The following is a 22218-nucleotide window of genomic DNA, read 5'->3' as shown; positions in this document are numbered from 1 at the left end:
TGGCATTTAAACTGCTGTACCTTCAACTGATCCACCATACATGAAACATCCTGAAAGCGGAGATGTTCATAGAGCAGGTCTCAAGAAAAGGAATTATGATCAAAACTCCCTCTCTGTCAAGGCAAGTTAAAGATCCTTAACCAACAGTATGTGCTAGTGTGACAGTATGCATCTTAATACACAGAATACCAGCATGATGAAGGTTGGAAGGGACCACTGGGGATCATCCAAGTCCAATGCTCCTGATAAAGCAGGATCACTGACAGCAGGCTGCCCACAATTGCAATGTCCAGGTGGGTTTGCAATCTCTCCAGAGACGGAAACTCTACAAGCCCTCTGAGCAGCCTCTTCCAGGACTCCAACACCCTCACAGGAAAAAAGGTTCTCCTCATTTTCTGATGGAACCTCCTGGGGTCCAAGTTGTGTCCATTGCCCTTTCTCCAGTCCTTGGTTACCACTGAAAAGTCTAGCCCAATCCTCTTGACCTACACCCTTTAGGTATTAGCTGGCATTGAGAAGAACCTCTCTCGGGCTGTTCCTCTCCAGGCTAAACAGACCCAGGTCTTTCCTCAATGGAGAGATGCCCCAGTCCCCTCAGCATCTTTGTTGAATCTGCTGGACTCTCTCCAGTACTTTTCTGTCTATCTTGAGCTGGAGAGCCCAGAATTGGACCCAGGACTCCAGAGATGGCCTCACTAGGGCAGAGCAGAGAGAAAGAAGAACCCCCCTTGACCTACTAGGCCACACTCATCTGAACACACCCCAGGAGACCACTGGCCTTCATGGCCATACTGCATGGCACGTTGCTGTGTCATGGGCAACATTTTGTCAACCAGCACTCACGAACCAGTAACTTCATTCTAGTGTTCATGCCTCAGTCTTTAGCAGCAAGAGTAAATGTTATCTGGGTACGCAGCCCCAAGCTGGTAGCCAGGGAAGGGCATGAGGCCACCAGGCTTCAAGGAGAAACTGTTTGCGACTTGCTACACCATTTAGACACACATAAATCTCTGGGACCAGATGGGATCCACCCAAGGGTGACTCACCAAGCCACTCTCCCTCGTTTTTCAGCAGTCCTGGCTAACTGGTGAAATGCCAGTAGACTGGAGGTTAGCAGATGTGACACCCATTTACAAGAAGGGCTGGAAGGATTCAGAAAACTAGAGGCTTGTCAGCCTGACCTCAGTTTCCAGAGAAAGTCATGGAGCAGATCATCTTGAGTGACATGTATCATCCAAGGGAGAAGATGATGATTTGGCCCAGTCAACATGGGCAGATCATTCCAATGTTTGAGAACCCTTTCAGTGAATAAATATTTCCTAATATCCAGCCTAAACCTCCCCTGGTGCAGCTTGTAACCATTTCCTCTAGTCCTCTTGCTTGTCATCAAGCAGAAGAGGCTGGCCCCCTCCTGGCTTCAGCCTCCTTTCAGGTAGTTGTAGAGAGCAATGAGGCCTCCCCTCAGCCTCCTCTAGACTGAACAACCCCAGTACTATCAAGCTCTCCTGAATCTTCACAGCCCTTTCCTCAATTTTTTCAATGATTTTAGGGTATCTTTATAAATCTGCCTTTCCTTGCATTTCTCTAACACCTCATCAATACAGCTCAGTTCCAGAACTGGTAACATAAGGGAGAACATGGGACATGAGCAGCATCACTGCTGCCAGATCGTCTCCTACCAATTAATCTCATCTTAACAAAGCAGATGACAATCCTGAAAGACAGAAGCTTCTCAGTGTGACCTACATTCTTCCACTCAAGATGCCAGCATTTGTTGTGCTTTCAAATGCTGTCACACGTCACCAACAAATCAGACTCAGCATTGTGGGGATATTTGACTTATGCAAATCAACTCTAACTCATAACTCAGATGAATATTCATTTTGGTGACAAATCCAGTCCTCTGCCTTATATCCACCCCCCTCAAATATCTGGCTTAATCTCCCCCAAACAATAGAAGGCCACTGTTATCCAGCCTGACCTCTTATCTGGGAAAGGTCACACCATGTGAATTCATTCATCCTCATTGTTTGCAGAAAAGAGATGTTCATGCTGCACCACAGCTGTGTCACCTGTGCTTTCCAAGCAGCCTGCCTCCACCCTCAGCCATTGAACTGTTCACAGAATCATCCAATGATAGTATTTTTTTAGACTGGAAAATACCCTTAAGATGGTCCAACCATCAATCCACCACTAAACCATGTCCCTCAGCACACATCTAACATGACTTTTAAATACCTCCAGGAAGGAAGACTCCACCTCGTACTACCCTGGGCAGCCTGTTCCAGGACTCGACCACCCTTTCCATGAAGAAATTGTTTTTCATGCCCAACCTAAACCTCCCCTGGTGCAACTTGAGGTTGTTTCCTCTTGTCCTGTCACTTGTTCCTTCGGAGAAGAGACCAACCTCCATTCTTGCACTCCAAACTCCTTTCAGGGAAGTTGACAAGAGTAAGGCAGCTTCCCTTCAGCCTCCTTTTCTCCAGACTAAACAACCCCAGTTCCCTCAGCCATTCCTCACAAGGTTTGTGTTGTAGACCCTTCACCAGCTTTGTTGACCTTCTCTGGACATTCTCCAGCATTTCAAATGTTGTTCTTGGAGTCAGGCACCAAAAACCTGACTCAGGATTTGATGTGTGGCCTCAGAAGTACTGAGAACGGGGAATGATCCTTGCCCTGGTCCTGCTGGCTGCACTATTGCTGACCCAAGTCAGGACGCTGCTGGCTTTCTTGGCCACCTGGGTACATACTGGCTCATCTCCAGCCAGATGTCAACCAGCACCTGGGGGGCTTTTTCCATTAGGCAGTTTCCAGCTGCTCTTCCCCAAGTCCCAAAGCACTGCAGGGGGTTATTACAAAGCAAGTGCAGGACCCAGCACTTGGTCTTGTTGAACCACAGCCCAGCCAGCCAGCCTAGCCAGATCCCTCTGTAGAGCCTCTCTACTCTCAAACAGATGGACAACAATGTTCAGAATTATAAGATTCAGAGCTAACAGAGTGAAAGACACTCTCCTAACTTGAAATTATTTTTGAAGTGTTCCCATTTCCTTTCTAAGCAGCAGACAAGTCACACACATAGAAGCTTCCTTTGTGCATCAATTCCTTTCAAGGAGGCATATTAAATCTAGGTCAAGACCAAAGTCTTCCAGTACCCCAAAAATGTTCTCTCACTACGAGCCTCACCTGAAGCCTCATCAGTGAGTTTGTTTTTTTTTTCAGAGATTTATATTAAAATCACAAGGTAACACCAGTTAACTCTGGAATGAATCACTCCAAAAGCCAATATAGCTACCACAAATTTAGGTCTCAGAAAACAGCAGGTTGTAAGGAAATAAAGACGATCAATACATCAAAAACTCCAGGAAGCTGCTACTCCTCAAGGGGCATTGTTCAGATGTTTGATAAGATTAATTACAACATGAAGGGCTCTGCACCTCCATAGCTGGAATTAAAACAGCTAATAAAAACAAAACCCAAAAAAACCCCAGCACTGCCTTGTTCAACATTGACACCCAGACAGGCTGGAGAGCTGGGCAGAGGGAACCTCATAAAGTTCAATAAAGGCCAAAGGTAGAATCCTGCCCCAGGGGAGAAGTAATTCCCTGCACTAGAACAGGTCAGGGGTTGACAGGCTGGAAAGCAGCTCCACTAAGGACACAGGAGCACTTGCAGACAGGCTCCCGAGGAGCCAGCAATGCGCCCTTGTAGCCAAGAAGGCAAATAGTCTCCAAGGATGCATTAAGTGTGTGGCCAGTAAGTCGAGGGAGATTCTCCTCCCTTTCTATTCTGCCCTAGGGAAGCCATATCCTGAATACTGGGGTTGGTTCTGGGGCTCCCCAGTTCAACAGAGACAAGGACCTATGGAAAGAGTCCTGCAGAGGCTACAAAGATGAAGGGACTGGAGCATCTCTCTGACAAGAAGAGGCTGAGACACCTGGCAATGCTTAGCCTGGAGAAGAGCCGATTGAGAGGGGATCTTCCAAGTGCTGATCAGTACCTAAAGAGGATGAGACCTGACTCTTTTCAGTGGTGCCCAGTGACAGAACAAGGGCAAATAGGCACAAACTGGAACCCAGCAGGTTCTGTCTGAAGATGAAAATTCTTTCCTGTGAGGGTGCCAGAACCCTGAAGAGGCTGCCCAGGGAGGCTGTGGAGTCTCCTTCTCTGGTGAGATTCCAAACCCTTCTGGACATTTCAATCCTGGGCAGCCTGCTCTGGGTTACAATGCTTTAGCAGGGTGGTTTGACTAGATGATCTCCAGAGGTCCCTTCCAACCCCCACCATGCTGGGATTCTATGACGCAGACAGTGACTTAACAAGAATTCTACATATTTCTCAAGTTCCAGCTCCCTTACTCCTTCCACTGCATACATTTCAACACTGACCTAGAAAGGAAAAGCTAACAGCAAAGTTTATTTGCAAAGACCTTTCTGTAAAACCAAGATAATGGCCCCTCTGCAGAAGGAACTATGATATATCAGCTTCAAACATGAATTAGAGATACTTGACCAGAGGGCTAAATGACCAGGGTGTCTAAATGAAATAAAGCTTAATCCACAAGAGCTCAAAACAACTTGTTTTCCAGTAACCTGTCCTTGAGAGGCATCATGTCCTCCACGTTCAAAGGGAGTGACAATAGCACACACATTCATGCCTCAGCAACTCAGGCCACAATTTTGGGTGACTAACAAATGCAGCACTGGTGATGCAAATTGACAGAGGTGGCTGAGGCAGTACAAAAGAACAACATGGGGTTTTTTTCTTCTGGCAAAGCAACAGGGTGGGGGACTTCGGGCAAGGTCTAACTGCTGAAGTTCTGCTTGTGAACCCTCCAGGGTATGAAATGCTGAGCAGCACGCTATTGCCACATCCCCCAGTGAGTCACCTGATGGAAAGGGAAATTCCCAGGACCAGAGCTTCGGCCAGTGGGCTAAGTGTTCGCGGCATGGCTTTGATCTCATAGTTTTGATTTGAGGGCTAGTAGTCACCATATCAGCCTCTGGGCAAAGTTCAGGAGATAACCAGTGCAAGGACCACTTCCCAGTAAAATGGATGCTGGGACTAAGCTCTGGGCATCAAGTGCCAGCTATTTCCAACAGTTAAGAAACTAGTGCATTAGCCTGGGCATCAATTCAGACATGCACAAAGCAGAGCTGCCATTAATTCTGGGTACTGTGAGTCTACCTGACATTCACACCAAGCAGACTAATGTGGAGATCCGAGACAACAACAAACCACACAATCACGTCTCAGCATGGTAGGGTTTGGAAGGGACTTCTGGAGATCATCTAGTCCAAACCCACTGCAAAAGCAGGGTCACTTAGGTAATCTTTCCAGCAGGTCAACTGTATTAGTGCAGGGAGTTATTCCTCCCCAGGGGCGGGACCCTACACCTGCCTTTCTTGAACTTCATGAGGTTCCCCCCTCTGCCCAGCTCTCCAGTCTGTCCAGGTCTCACTGAATGGCAGCACAGCCTGACAGGGTGCCAGCCACTCCTCCCAGTGTTGGGTCATCAGCAAACTGGCTGAGAGTTCACCCTGCCCATTCATCTAGGTCACTGATGAAGATTTGAATAAGACTGGACTCAGTCCTGACCCCTAGGGAACACTGCAAGCTACAGGCCTCCAACAAGACTGTGCTGCTGATCTCAATCCTCTGAGCTCTGTCCTTCAACCAGTTCTCAATCCACCTCACTGTCAACTCATCCAACCCACACTTCCTAAGTTTCCCTAGGAGGATGTTACAGAAGACAGTGTCAAAAACCATGCCAAAGTCAAGGCAGACAACACACACACTGCACGTCCCTCACCTACCCAGCCTGTCACACCATCATAGAAAGCTATCAGACTGGTCAAGCATGACTTTCCCTTGTTGAATCCATGCTGACTACTCCTGATAATCTTTGTTTGCTCCATATGCTTAGAGACAACCTCTGAAATGAGCAGCTCAATCACCTTTCCAGGGATGGAGGGGAGGCTGACTGGCTTATGATTTTATGGATCCTCCTCCTTGCCCTTTTGGAAGGCTCAAGTGACACTGGCTTTCCTCCAGTCCTCAGGCACCTTTCCTGTTCTCCATGACCTTTCCAAGATGGACAGTGGCTTAGCAATACCATCAGCCATCTCCCTCAGCACTCATGGGTGCATCCCATCAGGGCCCATGGATTTGCAGAAGTCCAACTTGCAGAGATGAACCAACTTGCCTCTGAACAAAAGTTCAAAGAGTATCACTCTGGTGCAAGTAAGTTGCTACATACAGCAGCAGCCACTTCTCGGGCCAGAACCAGTTATGAAACCTTCTCATCCCCTCCTCCCCAGCTGCCTTCATCTCATTTATAAGCATTAACATAACTTTTGTCTAGCAAGGTCTATTGAGCCAGTCCTCAATACACCACACTGCACGGAAAGATCTGAGGTGGCCACACAAAGCAAGTAGATCAACACTGAGGGTCCCACAGGATCTCTCTTCACTTGCTCCTTCTAGGGAAGGAGTTTCAGAAGTAATGTGAAAGTACAGTTCAAATCTACAGGGGAAAAAAATAATCCCTGTTCAAAAAAAAAAAAAAAAAAAAAGGTAAATCTTCCTGGAGTGGAAGCCTGACATGGCCAACACCGCTGCTGAGGTCTGAGACCATCCACAGTTTCCACACAAGCAGGAACTTCTTCAGAAAAGAGAAACTTTCTTATTTTGTTATTCCAGCAGCTAAACCAAGGCTGCCACAAACAAAACAAAAGGAACAAAGAAACTATTTCAGTGATGTTTTATGCATACCAAGGGAAAGAGAGACAATAAGGTTTTTATTCAGAAGGTACTAAGGAGGGGGGTTAAAGGGAAATGAAGCTCTAGCAAGAAACAGCACTTCAGCATTGATCCCATGCAGCAATAACCTCTGCTGTCAGTGAATTCCAGGTTGCAGGGCTGATTTAATTCTTTGCCATCACATTTTTCATATACTAATATGTTCAATAAACTCCTAGTCTGGGTAGCAGAGTACTGACAGCCAAATTCACCAGCATGTGATTTTAGAGATGGCGTCACAAGAAATAGTTGTTTCTCACAGAATCCCAGAAGAGCGGGGGTTAAAAGGACCCCTGGAGATCATCTAGTCCAACTCCTCTGTCCCCCCCTCATAAAGCAAAGTCACCTACAGCAGGTGACAGGGAACTGTTCAGAGAGTTCAGAGGCTACAGATACTATGGGGACTGGGGCATCTCTCGTGTGAGAGAAGGCTGTTTAGCCTGGAGACATGGACCTGGAGAAAGCTGAGAGGGGATCTTCTCAATGCCAATCAATAGTTAAAGGGCAGAGGGGCAAGAGGATGGGGCCAGACTCTTCGGTGGTGCCCAGTGACAAGGGCCAATGGGCACAAACTGGAAACCAAGAGGTTCCATCTGAAGATGAGAAAATTCTTTCCTGTGAGAGTCCTGGAGACCCAGAAGAGGCCACCATGAGGTTACATAGTCTCCTTCTCTAGAGATTCCAAACCCACCTGGTCACAATCCTGGGTAACCTGCTTTGGGTGATCCTGCTTTAGCAGGAGGTATTGGACTGGATGATCCCTAGGTATCCCTTCCAACCCCCACTGTGTTGGGATTGTGTGAAGTCAGCCTCCAGCGAGTGTGGGTGATGAGGAACTACATGTAACACTGCCTGTGGTTAGCAGGGCAGGGGGATCACAATTGGCACATCAGCCTACAATGGGTTAATTCCTACGTGCCCAAAGTTAATACCTGAACATCTGAAGTGAAATGTAAAATCACCTTCAGAACACTAAAATTCCAGCAAGACTGAGTTAAGACATAACCATCTCAGATGGCAGAGTAACTTTTTATTCAGGACCAAGTGTATGTTACCGTGAAAGAGACCCGAAAGTTTGATCTCACAAGCTACAGATGAGACAACTTGACAAGACCAGCTTTGATGACCATTCTGATGGCCCTGTGAATCAAAGGACAGGCAAAGGACACCTGAAGTTATCACAGTACTACCCATCTTCATAACCGCATCTTTTAAGGGCTCTGAAGCTTAGAGCCCTTGATAGTCTTTCACCAAGGATGATGTTGATCACAGCCCTGTCAGACTGTGGTGCCAAAGAACTCTCAGTAAATAAAGCACATTATCAGGAAGAGATCATTTACACCACTCCCCCCAATCCATCAGTTGCTTCAGTGCATCTAGTGTCTGTAGAATTACTCCAGATATGAAAGAACATCAGTTTGGAAAGCATCCTTGAGGAAAAAGCTGTACAGGTATGGATGTCAGAGTAGGCATTCCATACTCAACAGCAATCAAGCAAGCAGGCCCCTTCAGGAAGCATTACGGCAGATTTTGGAGATGCAAGACCTAAACAGGTATTTCTCCAGGTTACACAGTATGAAACAGCCACAACTCCAGCAGGAGAGAAAGACTCAAAGTTGTTGCAGCTACAGAAAAGAACAAAACCACGTGGAGACTTCTAGTTAAACCCACACAAGGCTTTCAGCTAAACCCACGCAGAGAAGAAAAACCCATACAGTGAAGTCATACTGAAATACAACAGTCCAAAAGCCTTGCAGCAGCAGCTCTGGTCCTTTTCCAGTGTTTCCAGGGCCAGACAGGGAATTCCCACAGCACTGGAAATTTGACAACCTTGTTACTCTCCCACAAGGGTTGCACAAAATCGACATGGGCTGAAACCCTTCTTCATGTGTCATCAGGCGGTCACAGAGCAAAACAGGCACCCACTTGCTGCCTCCAGAATCCCTGCTCCCATCCAATTTCTTTCCCAAACATTTCTCAACTCTAAGCAAGATGAAGGTTCCTTGCAGAAGCTCTTCCATCACTGGCTAACAAGACAGAACATGCTGCCTTTCCAAGTTCCAGAAAGGAGAAGCACAAGAGCAAACTGTTCCCACCAGTTGGTGGAAGCAGCCCACATCCTGCTCCCAGGGGCTGCCAAGGGCAGGTACGGTAAGCAAGGCCTACCAGGACAAAACCCCACACCACAGAGCTGGCCACAGGTGGGGTCTGACCAGAGCAGAGGGGCAGAATCCCCTCCCTCAGCCTGCTGGCTACACTGCTTTGGATGCAGCCCAGGAAACAATTGGCTGCTGGGCTGTGAGCACACAATGCTGTCTCCTGTCCAGCTTTTCACCCATCAGCCCCCCCAAGTCTTCCTCTGCAGGCCTGCTCTCCATCCCTTCATCCCCCAGCCTGGATTGATGCTGGGGGTTGCCCCAGTCAAGGTGCAGGACCTTGAACTTGGCCTTGTTGAACCTCAGGAGTTTCACATGGTCCCACTTCTCCAGCTTGTCCAGGTCACTTCTGATGGATCCTGTCCCTCAGTCATGCAATCTGCACCACTCAGCATGGTGTCATCTGCAAACTTGCTGAGGGTGCACTTGATCCCACCAGTTATGTCATTGATGAAGATATTAAGCAGCACTGGTCCCCGTATGGGTCCCTGAAGGACACCACTTGTCACATCAGTAAGCAATGGGGAAATGACTTCTCTGCACCCCTCAGTCATGTTTAGCATTCGACAAGGTGCTAAAAAAAAAAAAAAAAAAAAGAAAAAAAAAAGTCTTTGGTTTCTTAAAACGAAAATTATATCCCAGCTTAGTAGTTGCTGAGCAAGTTTTCTACGCACTTCAACAGGCATTTCCTCTGGTCTTGTAAATCCAAGAGCAAACCACAGATTATATGGGCAGCTTGTCACAAGAAGCTACAAGCCTGTGCTCTGAATCTGACACGCTTTACCCTACGAAACATTAGTGACTTCATCCACCCTTTATCTTTGCCACTTACTGCTGAAATGACAGCTCAGTCTCCTCCTGGACACAACACTGGCTTAATCGGAGCAGTCAAAGCTCCACACACTCCTTCCCTTTCGTGTCCAGATCTTCTCATCATACTTAGCACATTTAGGTAACAGCTGCCTATTAGTTTCAGCTGAACATAAATAGCAACATCATCACAAGTGCAGGCAGCAAAAGGAGCAGCAAGCCTACATGTCCCTGTGCTGCCACCCGACAGGTATGTGCCTGAGTAAGGAGTTCAGAAGCATTCTCATCCTTCACCAACTGGTTTTGCCCCAGGGCAGTGACAGCAGAAGAGCAGGGAAAGGAGCTAGCCCAGTATTACAGTTTGTTTCATACTGGGGGCAGGGAAGAGAGAACACCAGGCAGTGGAGGGTGTTGTTGGCAAGAACTGCAACCCTAAAAGTGCATTTTGGCTATGGGTGCCACCTAGTCTGGTGTTTCCATGTCCTCAGATGCCCTGAGCACTCTGCCAGTACAGATTTATATGGTAACATGAGAAGCCAGATCAGGCAACTGATCCAGCTCAGCTAAAAAAATAGCTGGTTGGAAAACTTTCCAGCCAGCTTGGTTCTTCAGCTCTTCATCCACACATCATGAGCAAAACTGCTGCTCAATATCCACGGTCCTAAATAACAAACCCCAAACACCCTCAATCATACCATATCACACTAAATCCACAACCAAAATACTGGTTCAACCTCCAGCAACCAAGAGCTGAGTGATTCCCAAGCTCCACACTGCATCCAGATCATCATGCCCAACAGCCACCAATGGAACTACTTCAATTTTCTCCTTCCATTCTAAACCCATTGATATTTTCTGCCCCAAAAATCTCCTATAACAGCAAGTTTTATACCTCATCTGTCATAGAATGGTTTATGTGGAAAGGGACATTTAGAGGTCATAGAGACTAACTCTGCAGTACCCAGAGACATCTTCAACTAGAAGAGGTTGCTCAGAGACCAGTCCAACCTGACCTGTGATGTTGCAAGGGATGGGCCACCTACCACATCTCTGGGCAACCGGGGCCAAGGTCTCACCACCTTCAGCAGAAACAATTTAATTTTTCCTATCTAGTCTGAATTTTCCCTCTTTTAGTTTAAAACCATCACCCCTTGTCCTATCACAACACACCCTGCCAAGAAGTCCATACCCAGCTTTCTGATAGGTCCATTTAAGTACTGAGAAGCTGCAACAAGACCTTCCTGAAGCTTGCTCTTCTCCAGGCTGAACAACTCCATCCTCATAAGATGCAAGAAGAAGCTTCTTACATTTAGTGTTTTTGCTGAGGACTTACTTTAAAAAGTTTCACTGCTTAACTGTACCAATATGCACTGATTCCAAAGGAATCACAGAAGCATAGAATTGTTTAGGCCAACAAAGACCTTTAAGATCATCAAGTCCAACCATCCACCCAGCACTGCCATGTCTGCCACTAAACCCCCTTCCTCAGCAACACATCTACATAGCTTTCAAGTACTTCCAGGAATGGGGATTCCATTGTCCTAGGTAGCCTGTTCCAGGGCTTAACAATCATTCTGGGGAAGAAATTGTTCCTCATGTTCAACCTAAACCTTCCCTGGCACAACTTGAGGCCATTCCTCTTATGCTGTAACTTGCTCCTTGGGCAAAGAAACAGACACTCACCTCTCTACAATCTCCTTTCAGGGAGCTGTAGAGAGTAAGGTGGTCTCTCCTGAGCCTCCTGTTCTCCAGGCTAACCAACCTCAGGTCCTTCAGCTGCTCCTTATGAGACCTGTACTCTAGGTCCCTCAACAGCTTCATTGCCCAGTATTTGAGGTGTGGCCTCACCACTGCCAAAGACAGAGGGAAGATCCCTACCCTGGTCCTGCTGGCCACACTACTCCTAATCCAAGTCAGGAAGCTGTTGGCCTTCTTGGTCACTTGGGCACACACCAGCTCATCTTCAGCAGACTGCTGACCAACATCCCCAGATCCATTTCCACCAGACACTTTCCAGCCACTCTTCCCCACTCTTCCCCAAGTCTAGAGTATTGCAGGAGGTTGTTGTGACCCAAGGACTTGGCACTTGATTTTATTGAACCTTATCCCATTGGCCTCAGCTGATTGATCCAGGCTGTCCAGGTCCCTCCTGTGGAACCTTCCAACACTCCAGCAGATCAACAGTTTCACCCAACTTCTTGTCTGCAAACTTGATAAGGTTGCCCTTGATCTCCATGTCTGGATCATTGATCAACATATTAAAGAAAACTCAGTTTAAAGCAAGTGCTTAGCAACTCAAAACCTCTTCTGATAAAGGACAAAGTAGTAAAATAAACACAACTGAGGTAAAAAAAACCTTAATGATTTTATCAGACAGCAATTTTCATAAACCTCTGCATTTAAAATATGAATTTTACAGACTCCTTAGCACAGCTTTAGCATTGCTCTGCTCAGAATAAAATAGGGGGTGATCAAGCCTCAAAAATTATTCTATTTCCCTTTGGACTTGTAGTGTCACACACAGTATGAGTAATGATCAGAAGAAAGAACACAGCCAAGTAGGTTAGAGTCCACCAGAGCTCTACCTAAATCGGGAGCACTTAGAGGGAATCTCACAGCACTTACAAGGGCTTTGTTCTCTAAAGTTACTAGAAGTAGTCAGATTCATTTTGATGTTCTTTTGGTGAGGGAAAAGGTGGACTTGAGCTGGCAACGAGCACTCACAGCCCAGAAGCCAACTGTCTCCTGGGATACATCCCCAGCAACATGGCCAACAGATCAAGGTAGGGGATTCTGACCCTCTGCTCCACACTGGACGAACCCCACCTGCAGTGCTGGGTTCAGCTCTGGGGTCCTCAGCACAGGAAAGATATGGACCTGTTGGAGCAGGTCTGGAACAGACCACAAAAATGATCAAGGGGTTAGAAGCGTTCTGCTGTGAGGACAGGCTGAGAGAGCTGAGGTTGTTCAGCGTGGAGAAGGCTCCGGGGAGAACTTGTTGTGGCTTTCAGTACTTAGAGGCCAGTAAGAAAGATTGGGACAGACTTTTTAGCAGGGCCTGATATGACAAGACAAGGGGTGATGATTTTAAATTAAAAGAGGGGAGATTCTGACAAAGTAGAAGGAAGAAACTGTTTACATTCAGAGTGCTGAGACCCTTGCCCGGGTTTCCCACGGCACTGGTAAATGTCCGTCCCCAGAACCATTCCAGATGAGGTTGGACAGGGCTCTAAGCAACCTGATCTAATTCAGGATGTCACTGCTAACTGCAGGGTGGTTGACTAGATGACCTTTAAAGGTCCCTTCCCATGCAAACCTGGTCATGATTCTCTAATTCTTTGGGATCCATCTTATTCCTATAAAGACTGAGCAAGTTCTTGCCTACAGTTACCAGTACTACTGCATATTCGATACGCTTGACTATCTCAGGGTCTTGGTGGAGCTGACTGTAAACACAAATGCATGAATCGGAGCTAATAAGCTGCCAAGCACAAACACAAGGAGAAAGCCATCCAGGGAGCCAGTCACCTTTGATGTCATGTACTGTGTACACAAGTGCTTTGGAAATAGTGTTTCCTTGTTGCTACAGGTCAAGGACTCCTGCTAAGGTTTTCCCAGAAACTCCCCCTCTTTCAGCTTCAGAATCAGCTGCTGCTCGGGGGTTTTATCACGGCAGATACCACCAGGGAAAGCACCTTTACAGGATCCCAGTTACCTCCTTTGGTTGTCATTGCTGCCACCACCACTGCAGATGGGGAAAAATCTGAAAATTGATAATTTGAGGTAGCAAATCTTCAGAGAAATTACTCAATCACTTCCATGGAATCTGAGAATCCCAGCATGGAGGGGGGTTGGAAGGGACTTTTGGGGATCATCCAAGTCCAACCCCTCTTCTAAAGCAGGGTCACCTACAGCAGGCTGTCCAGGATCACATCCAGGCAAGTTTGGAATCTCTCCAAAGGAAACTCTACAGCTTCTCTGAGCAGCCTCACAGGAAAGAAGTTTTCTCTCATGTTCAGATAGAAGTTCCTGGGCTCCAGGTTGTGTTTTGTTGTAATAATGCAGAGAACAACTATGTGAGCAGGTATTTTAACCCTTTTTGGGATCTGTTCTTCATGGAAGGAATGCTTTTTGGAAGGTGCTAACACAGAGTATCCTTTTCAACAGACACTGCTTGCACAGGACACTTGCCCCACCATGTTCCCTCATCAACCAGTTACAGAACTAGGGAAACAACAAATTTAAGCCATCTTTTGGCAGTTAAGCACCTAGAATTCAGCACCACATGAAAAACCTGTTTGTACCTCAAAACCTGCTACATTCCACCACAGAGGTGCAAGTCCAGCATAGTCTGATATACCAACCACTCACTCCAAAAAAACATTGAGGGTCTGGAGCATGCCCAAAGAAGGGCAACACAGCTGGTGAAGTGTCTAGAGCACAAGTCTTTTGAGAAGCAGCTGAGGGAACTGGGGTTGTTGAACCTGGAGAAAAGGAGGCTCAGGGGAGACCACCTCACTCTCTACAACTGCCTGAAAGGAGGATGGAGCGAGGTGGGGGTCAGTCTCTTCTCCCACACAAAATAAGTGATAGGATGAGAGGAAACAACCTCAAGTTGTGCCAGAGGAGGTTTAGGTTGGACACGAGGAACAATTTCTTCACCAAAAGGGTTGTCAAGGCCTGGAAGAGGTTGCCCAGAAAAGTGGCGGAGTCCCCATATCTTAAGGGACTGAAAAGCTGTAAAGTGTGGTGCTGAGAGACATGATTTAGTGGCGACCTGGCAGTGCTGGGTTAACAGTTCGACTTGATCTCCAACTGGTCTCTTCCAACCAAAACAATGTGATGATTCTAATCAATCATCAAGAGGTGCTCACTGCTACCATACTGAAGCATTTCATTCCAAGTTTAGGAAATAAAACTTGATTGCCTTCTGGTGTACACACACTATAAAGAATTTATATGCTCCAGAACAAAATATCTACTGCTCAGAAATGCTTTGCAGCTCTACACATACACTCTTGATACTCGGCCTGAGCACTCAAAAACTTCCGCTAGACCAAGAGTTAACGCTAATTATTAATCACTAAAAATCACTGATGACTAAAAGCACAAGCTCTCTGGAGCAAGAGCCACCATATACCCACTGACATCTTAACTAAGACTATTTTTAACTCTGAGAATTGAAATAAACCTTTCCAGCAAAGTCAAAAAGCACCAACCACCATGTGATCCAGGGAAGGATGTGCCAAACAGCGCAGAATTACACTATAGCCACAGCAGCAAAATAAATACAGCCTTCAATAGTCAAGGTATGCAATGCTGAGGGACAAGATAAAGTGACTGTCTCACACACATCCCCAAAACGATCAAGGAAAATCCTGAGTTGAAGCCCAAAGAGCTTTTAGGCAACAAAAAGCATGGTGTATTGACACCGTGTTGTCCCCCAAACAGACTTTTCATCCCCTTTCAATTACCCAAGGCTGGCTTCAGAGAGTATTTTTACAAACATACATTTTAAATGTACATTTTGCATACATTTTTTTAAACCTGCAGTTTTTAGGGTGATGTTTTGACACCGATGAGGAAGTACACAGGTGTGTGTTTACATCTAGATTAAAATTTACACCAATACTCAATTTTCTACCCCCCTCATTGAACAGCTGAGCATTCAAGGGATTTATATCAAGGACAAAAAGCCAGAAACTATTCAAATCCCTCAACAACAACAACAAAAAAAAAGGTTTCTTTTTTCCAGAGGTGTGGTAGCTATCTGCACATTACACCAGTGGGTGTTGTAAGAAAGAGCACAGGCTTGAATGCTCTTAAATTGCCAGTTACCACGGTTAGAAGCTTGCTGACCTGAACTCTTAATCTGCAAACCAAGATGGTGTTGAGAAGAAAAACAAAACTCTGACAAACCTAGGGAGAAAGAAGGTTAGGTACAAGGCCTGTCTCACAGCACAGATTAAGTGCAAAGAGGAAAACCTAGGAAAACACACAGCTCTCCTTCACAGCTCTCCTTCACGACGTCAAAGAAACTACCATAGTCAGGAGCTCCACACCAGTGAAGGGCTAAAGTCAGCTTTGCCAGAAGCCCAGCAGCTCACTTAGAAAGGACAGCTTTGCTGGGCAAGAAGAGAGACCCCACCCACGACTGTAGTAATTTCTACTAAGCCAAATCAATAGCGGGGAAGACACTGTGCAGGGATGGCAATCCCACCACCCTCAGACGTGCAGGGAGCAGAAGATGGAAGGAGCCAGGTGGGCTCTCACTGCTAGCTGCCTAAGGGTGGGGGAGACAAGCTGCCAACGCAGCCCCCGAGGTAGCAAATGAGAGGGTCGCTCAGGGTCACCGAGAGAGCTGCTGCGCTCAACTGCGGAGAGCAACCAAACCATTCCTGCCTGCAGCAGAGGTGTGGGGTGTGACCAGGGCGGCCGGCTTTCCCAGGGTTTCACGTCCACGGAGAAAGCAAGAAGGCCAAAGGGTGGGGAGAGGTGGTCCCTGGGGACATTCGAACGCGGGGGCTGACACAAGAAAACACGACCAAAAGCCGCGAGACAGAGAGCAAGGGTGCAGCCCACGCGGGCATGAGGAGCCTGCAGGATCCCATCGAATATGGGGGTTCCCCTTTGAGATGGCCCAGATGAGGGTGTGCCCGCCGGCCCAGATCCCCGGGGCAGCGGAGAGGGGACACACATACACCGGGGGAGGCACTGACCGATGGTGGAGATGAAGGTGGTGTTGAAGGCATCGTCGGAGAAGCGGAAGAGCACGCAGGTCTTGCCGACCCCCGAGTCCCCGATGAGGAGCAGCTTGAAGAGCAGGTCGTAGGTTTTCTTCGCCATAGGGAGGCGCGGCGGCCACCGCCGCCCGCTCTGGCCCCCTCTGTTCGCCTCCCCCCCGCCGCCCTCGTTCACCGGGCGCCCCCGCCGCGGGTCCGCCCGCCCACCCCGGCCGTTAACACCGGCCGCGCCACTCGGGAGGGCGACGGCGAAGGAGGACGAGGAGGAGGAGAGAAGGAAGAGGAGGAGGAGGGGGCCCACAAAATGGCTTCCTGTCGTGGGGCGGCCCCGGCGCTTTGCACGCTCCCCGCGCCGCCACGGGCCCGCTACTCCTCACGGACAGGCGGCGGCGCCCGGCCTCATAACCCCTCGGCTTGGCTTGGCCCGGCTCGGCTTGGCCCGGCTCGGCTGCCCGGGACAGCGGCGGCTCCTCACAGGCGCTGCCGAGGAGGCTGCGCGCGCCGCTCGCTAAACCGCGCAGGCCTCCGGGCGGGGGCGCGCACGCCCTGACATCACCGCGCGCGCGCACCCACCGCAGAACGCCGGCGCGGTGACGTCACCCACGCTCGTGGCCGCGCGCCAGAGGGCGAGGCCTGGAGGGGCGGTGGCCCTTACCGTCTTTGGGCCAGCCGGCCGGAAGTCCCGCTTCCCTCGGCTTCCATTGGGTGCGCCTACCTGCCAATCTCACCTCCCACCGCGGTGACATCACGGCGGGGAGGAGGCTGCCCCCTGGCGGCGGGCGGGGTTAAGGAGAAGCCGGACCCTCACAGGGAACTCCAGTATCCGCGTCGCCTGCCGCGAGCTTGTCCCCCGTCCCGTGGTGTTCCCCCCCACTCCCCAAGCCCTGCCAGCCCCACTACGGTTCTTAGTGCCCCTAAAGATTCTCTGCTGCAACCGGCGGCCTCCCCAGACCCAGGATGCAGCAGCCCCCCCGAGCTGCCCACGCCTCAGGCTGTAGCCGCCAGGCCTGGCACATAGGGCGTGGGTCCTGGTTTCCACCGGGGAAGGCGAGGAGCAGCCAGCAGAAAGCCACAGCGACTGACTGCCTGCTGAGAGCCGGTCCGGGGACAGGCAGTGCCCTGGCACTGCTGCTGGGGGACCGAGGGTGAAGCAGAGCCCTGAGCTCAACAGCCCAGCAGCTCCTGCGAGCAGCTGGACCCGGGCGCTGTGCAGGGGGACAGGCGAGGCAGCTTCCTGCCTGAAATGGGAAGCAAAACCCGGAGAAACTGATGGGTACCTGCAGCCCAGGCGATGGACCTGGGCAGCTGCACGGCAGGCACTTGGTCAGACCAGTAGCAGTAGATAATTCCCAGTGACTACCTGGGTGCTCAGATTGTTCAGTCACAGCTCCTGCTGCTGCCAGACTGGAGAGCAAACCCTCCTGTTAAAGCTGAAGTGGAGTCACCCCTGAAGCCACTTGAAATGCCCCATTACAGGGGGCTTCTGGAAACCCGTTGCTTCAACATAGGGAGGAGCAGCCCTTTCCAAACAAGCGAGCATTCACGCACGTTCAAACTCAACCCATTCCGCAGCGCCAGTTGCAATTTACTCACATCATTAAGTATTCTGCAATCAGTGATATCCCACTGTTTGCAGAATGAGTTACCTCAAAGGCTTTAACACTGTATCCCTCCCATCCAGCCCCTCCCAAAGTACAGCTTAGCTCTCAACACAGACAAGGATTTTTATCCCCTTGTATTTTGATATCCCAGCCCCACCCCCAGCTTCTGCTTGCACAGCGCCGGTGGGATTCAGGCCTCACTCTCCAGAAACCTCCAGCTCTCACAGCAGATTCCCTCCAGGAGCTGACAAAGCAGACAGGGCAGGAGCTTGCAGTTTCACAGGAAAGGATTATTTTTAGTGCTTCATTAAATCAGTTTAAGGGCACCATCCGGAATGCTTCCTGTCTACAACTGAGTAGATAAGGAGGCAAAACACAAGTGTGCAGGGGGGACTCTGTCGTGAAGGCGCTGCCACAGGCACGGACTGGAGACCAGTGGCTTCCAGCCACACCCCAAAGGTTTATCAGCGTGTAAACCATGATTGTACCAAGGTTTACAGCAATCCTTTGTCCTAAAGAATTTGTTAGTGGGCTTCAAAGAAGTTTCTCTTTTAGGATCCTGGAGAGGAAGCAATGCAAAGTCATATATGCCGCTGCAAACAAGACAAAGACACAGCACGATCAAGTGCACCCTCAGCAAGTTTGCAGATGACACCGAGTGGTGGGAATGACACACCTGAGCAAGGGGATGCATTGAGAGGGGCTAGGACAAGCTGGAACCTCCTGAGGTTCAACAAGGCCAAGTGTAAGGTCCTGGACCTGGGCTGGGGCAGCCCTCAGTATCAGTCCACACTGAAGGGATGGGGAGCAGCCTTGCAGAGAAGGGCTTAGGAGTAGTGTAGGTGAAAAGCTGAACATGAGCTGGCAATGGGCACTCATAGCCCAGAAGCCAGCCATCTCCTGGGATACATTTCCAGTGGTGTGGGCAAAAGGTTGAGGGAGGGGATTCTGCCCCTATTCTCTGCTCTAGTGAGACCCCACCTGCAGTGCTGTGTCTTGCTTTGCAGTCCTCAACACAGGAGGGACATAGACCTGTTGAATAGGGTCCAAAGGAGGCCACAATTATGATCCAAGGTCTGGACCCCCTCTGCTGTGAGGACTGAGAGAGTTGGGGTTGTTCAGCCTGCAGAAAAGAAGGCTGCAGGGAAACCTTGTTGTGGCCTTTCAGTATTTGACAGGTCCAATACGAAAGATTGGGACACTTTTTATCAGGGTCAGTTATGCCAGGACAAGGGGTGATAGTTTTAAACTACAAAAGGGGAGATTCAGACTAGAGAGAAGGAAGAAATTGTTTACACTCAGAGTGCTGAAACCCTAGCCCTGGCTGCCCAGAGAGGTGGTAGAAGCCCCATCCCTGGAACCATTCCAGGTCAGGTTGGACTGGTCTCTGAGCAACCAACTGTAGTTGAATACTTCCCTGCTGATTGCAGGGGGTTTGGACTAAATGACCTTGAAAGGTCTTTTGCAACCTAAAGCATTCCGTGATTCAATGATTTTCTATCTGACATCAAAAACTGTCCCTGATGTTGTATGTTACTCCCTGAGGGAACTGATCCCACTAGAGATCACCACCAGGGACAAGCACACCCTTGCTTTTGGTTGCTTTAGTGAGTCCCAGTCAAAAGACCATCACTGCAGGGCTGACAAGTTTGGAGATTTTCAGGAAGAGTTAGAAAAGCTCTGGCAGCTATCCCCACCACATAGGATCGTAGAATTGTTTTGTCTGGTAAAGACCTCTAGGATCATTGAGTCCAACCATCGACCAAACACCTCCCTGGGCATTAAACCATGTCCTGAGGTGTCTACATATTTTTTAACACCTTCAGGGACAGTGACTCCACCACCTCCCTGGGCAGCCTGACTGCCCTTTTGGGGAAGAACTTGCTCCTGATATCAAATCTAAACCTGCCCTGGCACAACTTGAGGATATTTTCTCTTGTTGTATCAGTTGATACTAGGGAGAAGAGACCAAAACCTACCTCACTCCATCCTCCTTTCAGGGAGTTGTAGAGAGTAAGAAGGTCTTGCCTCAGCCTCCTTTTCTCCAGTCTAAACAACCCCAGTTCCCTCAGCCACTCCTGACAAGACTTGTGCTCTAGACCCTTCACCAGCTTTGTTGCTCTTCCCTGGACACACTCCAGCACCTCAATGTCCTTCTTGGAGTGAGAGGCCAAAACTGAAGCCAGGATTCAAGGTGCAGCCTCACCAGTGTCAAGTACAGAGGGATGATCACAGCCCTGGTCCTAATGGACATATTATTACTGATCCAAGTCAGGATGCTGTTGGCCTTCTTGGCCACCTGGGCACATGCTGTCTCTTCTTCATCTGCTGTCAACCAACACCCCCAGGTCCTTTCCTGCCAGGCAGCTTTCCAGCTGCTCTGCCCCAAGCCTTGAGTGTTGCATGGGGTTGTTGTGACCCAAGTGCAGGACCTGGCACTTGGCCTTGTTGAGCCTCGTACAACTGACCTTGGCCCATTGATCGTGCTTGGCCAGATCCTCCCAACAATCTTCTGTCCTGACAACAGGAGGGACTGGTCTGATGTCACAAGGGTTAATCACCAAATTTGGTGGATGAGGAGAGCCAGAAGCCTCTCCCCAGCTGTCAGAGCCCAGGAACAGCTGAGTAATGACAGTTGCAACACCACACCACAGATTCATGCCCTCCAGATCTCACCATGGGGAGGGGAAAAGTGAATCACAAGGGAGTTATGCAATGGTATTCAAATTCGGGAAGGTTTGCTTGGGGAAAGAAGCAACATGCCAAGCTTGGTTACTCAGATCTTCTCACAGAGCAGGGCCCAGGTGTTGGTGTACAAAGGGATAAGAAGAGATCTCAGCCACCCAGGAGGTACCAGCAGCCTTACGGCCATGGTGAACAAGCAGCTTTGTTTTCTATAGCTCTTCTCTGAGCTAAGGCGGGGACAAGGGGCTCTAGTGCTCAGACACAGGCACAGGTTAAGCCTTCTTTGAAGGAAAAACTCAAAATAAAGACCAAACTATACACAGGAGCTGGGTGAATGTCTTCAGACACCCCTGGAGAGCCCAATCTATGAAATAAGCTTTGTCAGAAAGATGAATTCCTGAGAAAGGGAAGGGAACATGGTGCTTTTCTCTTTTGCAGATGCTTGCTTGAGTCTCACCAGGCTTCCTGATCTGCACAGCCAGACCAAGCTGCTTCCAAAAGGCCACAGACTGATGTTTGGAGTGGCTCCTACCACTGATGTTGGAAAGATCAGGCTTTCATAGAATCACAGAATCATGGAGTCACAGAATGTTAGGGGCTGTAAGGGATGTCCAGAGATCATCTAGTCCAAGCCCCCTGCCAGAGCAGGATCACTTATAGCAGATCACACAGGAACGCATCCAGCCAGGTCTCTCTCCAGAGAGGGAGACTCCACAATGCCCCTGGGCAGCCTGTTCCTGTGTTCTATCATGCTCAGAGTGAAAAAAATTTCCTTGTGTTTGCATGGAACTTCCTATGCCTCAACATCCACCCATTGCCCCTTGTCCTGTCATGGGGCATCACCAAGCAGAGCCTGACTCCATCCTCTTGGCACTCACTCATCTTTATAAACATGAATGAGGTCACCCTTAGTCTCCTCTTCTCCAAGCTAAAGAGCCCCAGCTCCCTCAGTCTCTCCTCATAAGGAAGATGTTCCACTCCCTTCAGCATTTTTGTGGCTCATTGCTAGATTCATTCAAGCAGTACCCTGAGGTCCTTCTTGAACTGAGAAGCCCAGAACTGGACACAATATTCCAGATGCAGCCTCACCAGGGTAGAGTAGAGGGGGAGGAGAACTTCTCTCGACCTACTAACCAAAACCCTTCTAATACACCCCAGAATGGCACCACAGTGGATCACAAATCCCTGCCTCTTACCCCGCCTGTGTCTCAGACAGGACTGTAGTGCACAGCCAGAGAGTAAGAGGTTCAAAAAAGACAGCTCCACATCACTGAAACAAGGAGCCTCTCCCCCGTTTTCTGTTCCAGCTCACACCACCCCATGAAGAGCAGGGGGACTTGGTCAGCACTGCCAGGTGCAGGAGGATGCAAAGGTCACGCAGAGCCCAGCGCCTCTGGCAGAGGCCTCAGAGTGCTGGACATGGCT

General features: G+C 49.0%; 1 protein-coding gene across 2 annotated transcripts in view; it reads right to left on the bottom strand.

Moving 5' to 3' along the window:
• The window catches only part of RAB10 (RAB10, member RAS oncogene family), a 46217-nt gene extending 29607 nt beyond the window's left edge, over positions 1-16610 (bottom strand). For both annotated transcript variants that reach the window (XM_054383797.1, XM_054383798.1), the window contains exon 1: positions 16484-16610. In XM_054383797.1, the coding sequence (XP_054239772.1) occupies positions 16484-16610 (127 nt within the window). The remainder of the gene's footprint in view (positions 1-16483) is intronic.
• Between the last annotated feature and the right edge of the window lie 5608 nt (positions 16611-22218).

Source organism: Indicator indicator, chromosome 9 (assembly GCF_027791375.1).
Source record: "Indicator indicator isolate 239-I01 chromosome 9, UM_Iind_1.1, whole genome shotgun sequence".
Taxonomy (NCBI): domain Eukaryota; kingdom Metazoa; phylum Chordata; class Aves; order Piciformes; family Indicatoridae; genus Indicator; species Indicator indicator.
Note: the sequence above shows the minus strand (reverse complement) of the source record. Positions and strands in the feature narration are given on the sequence as shown.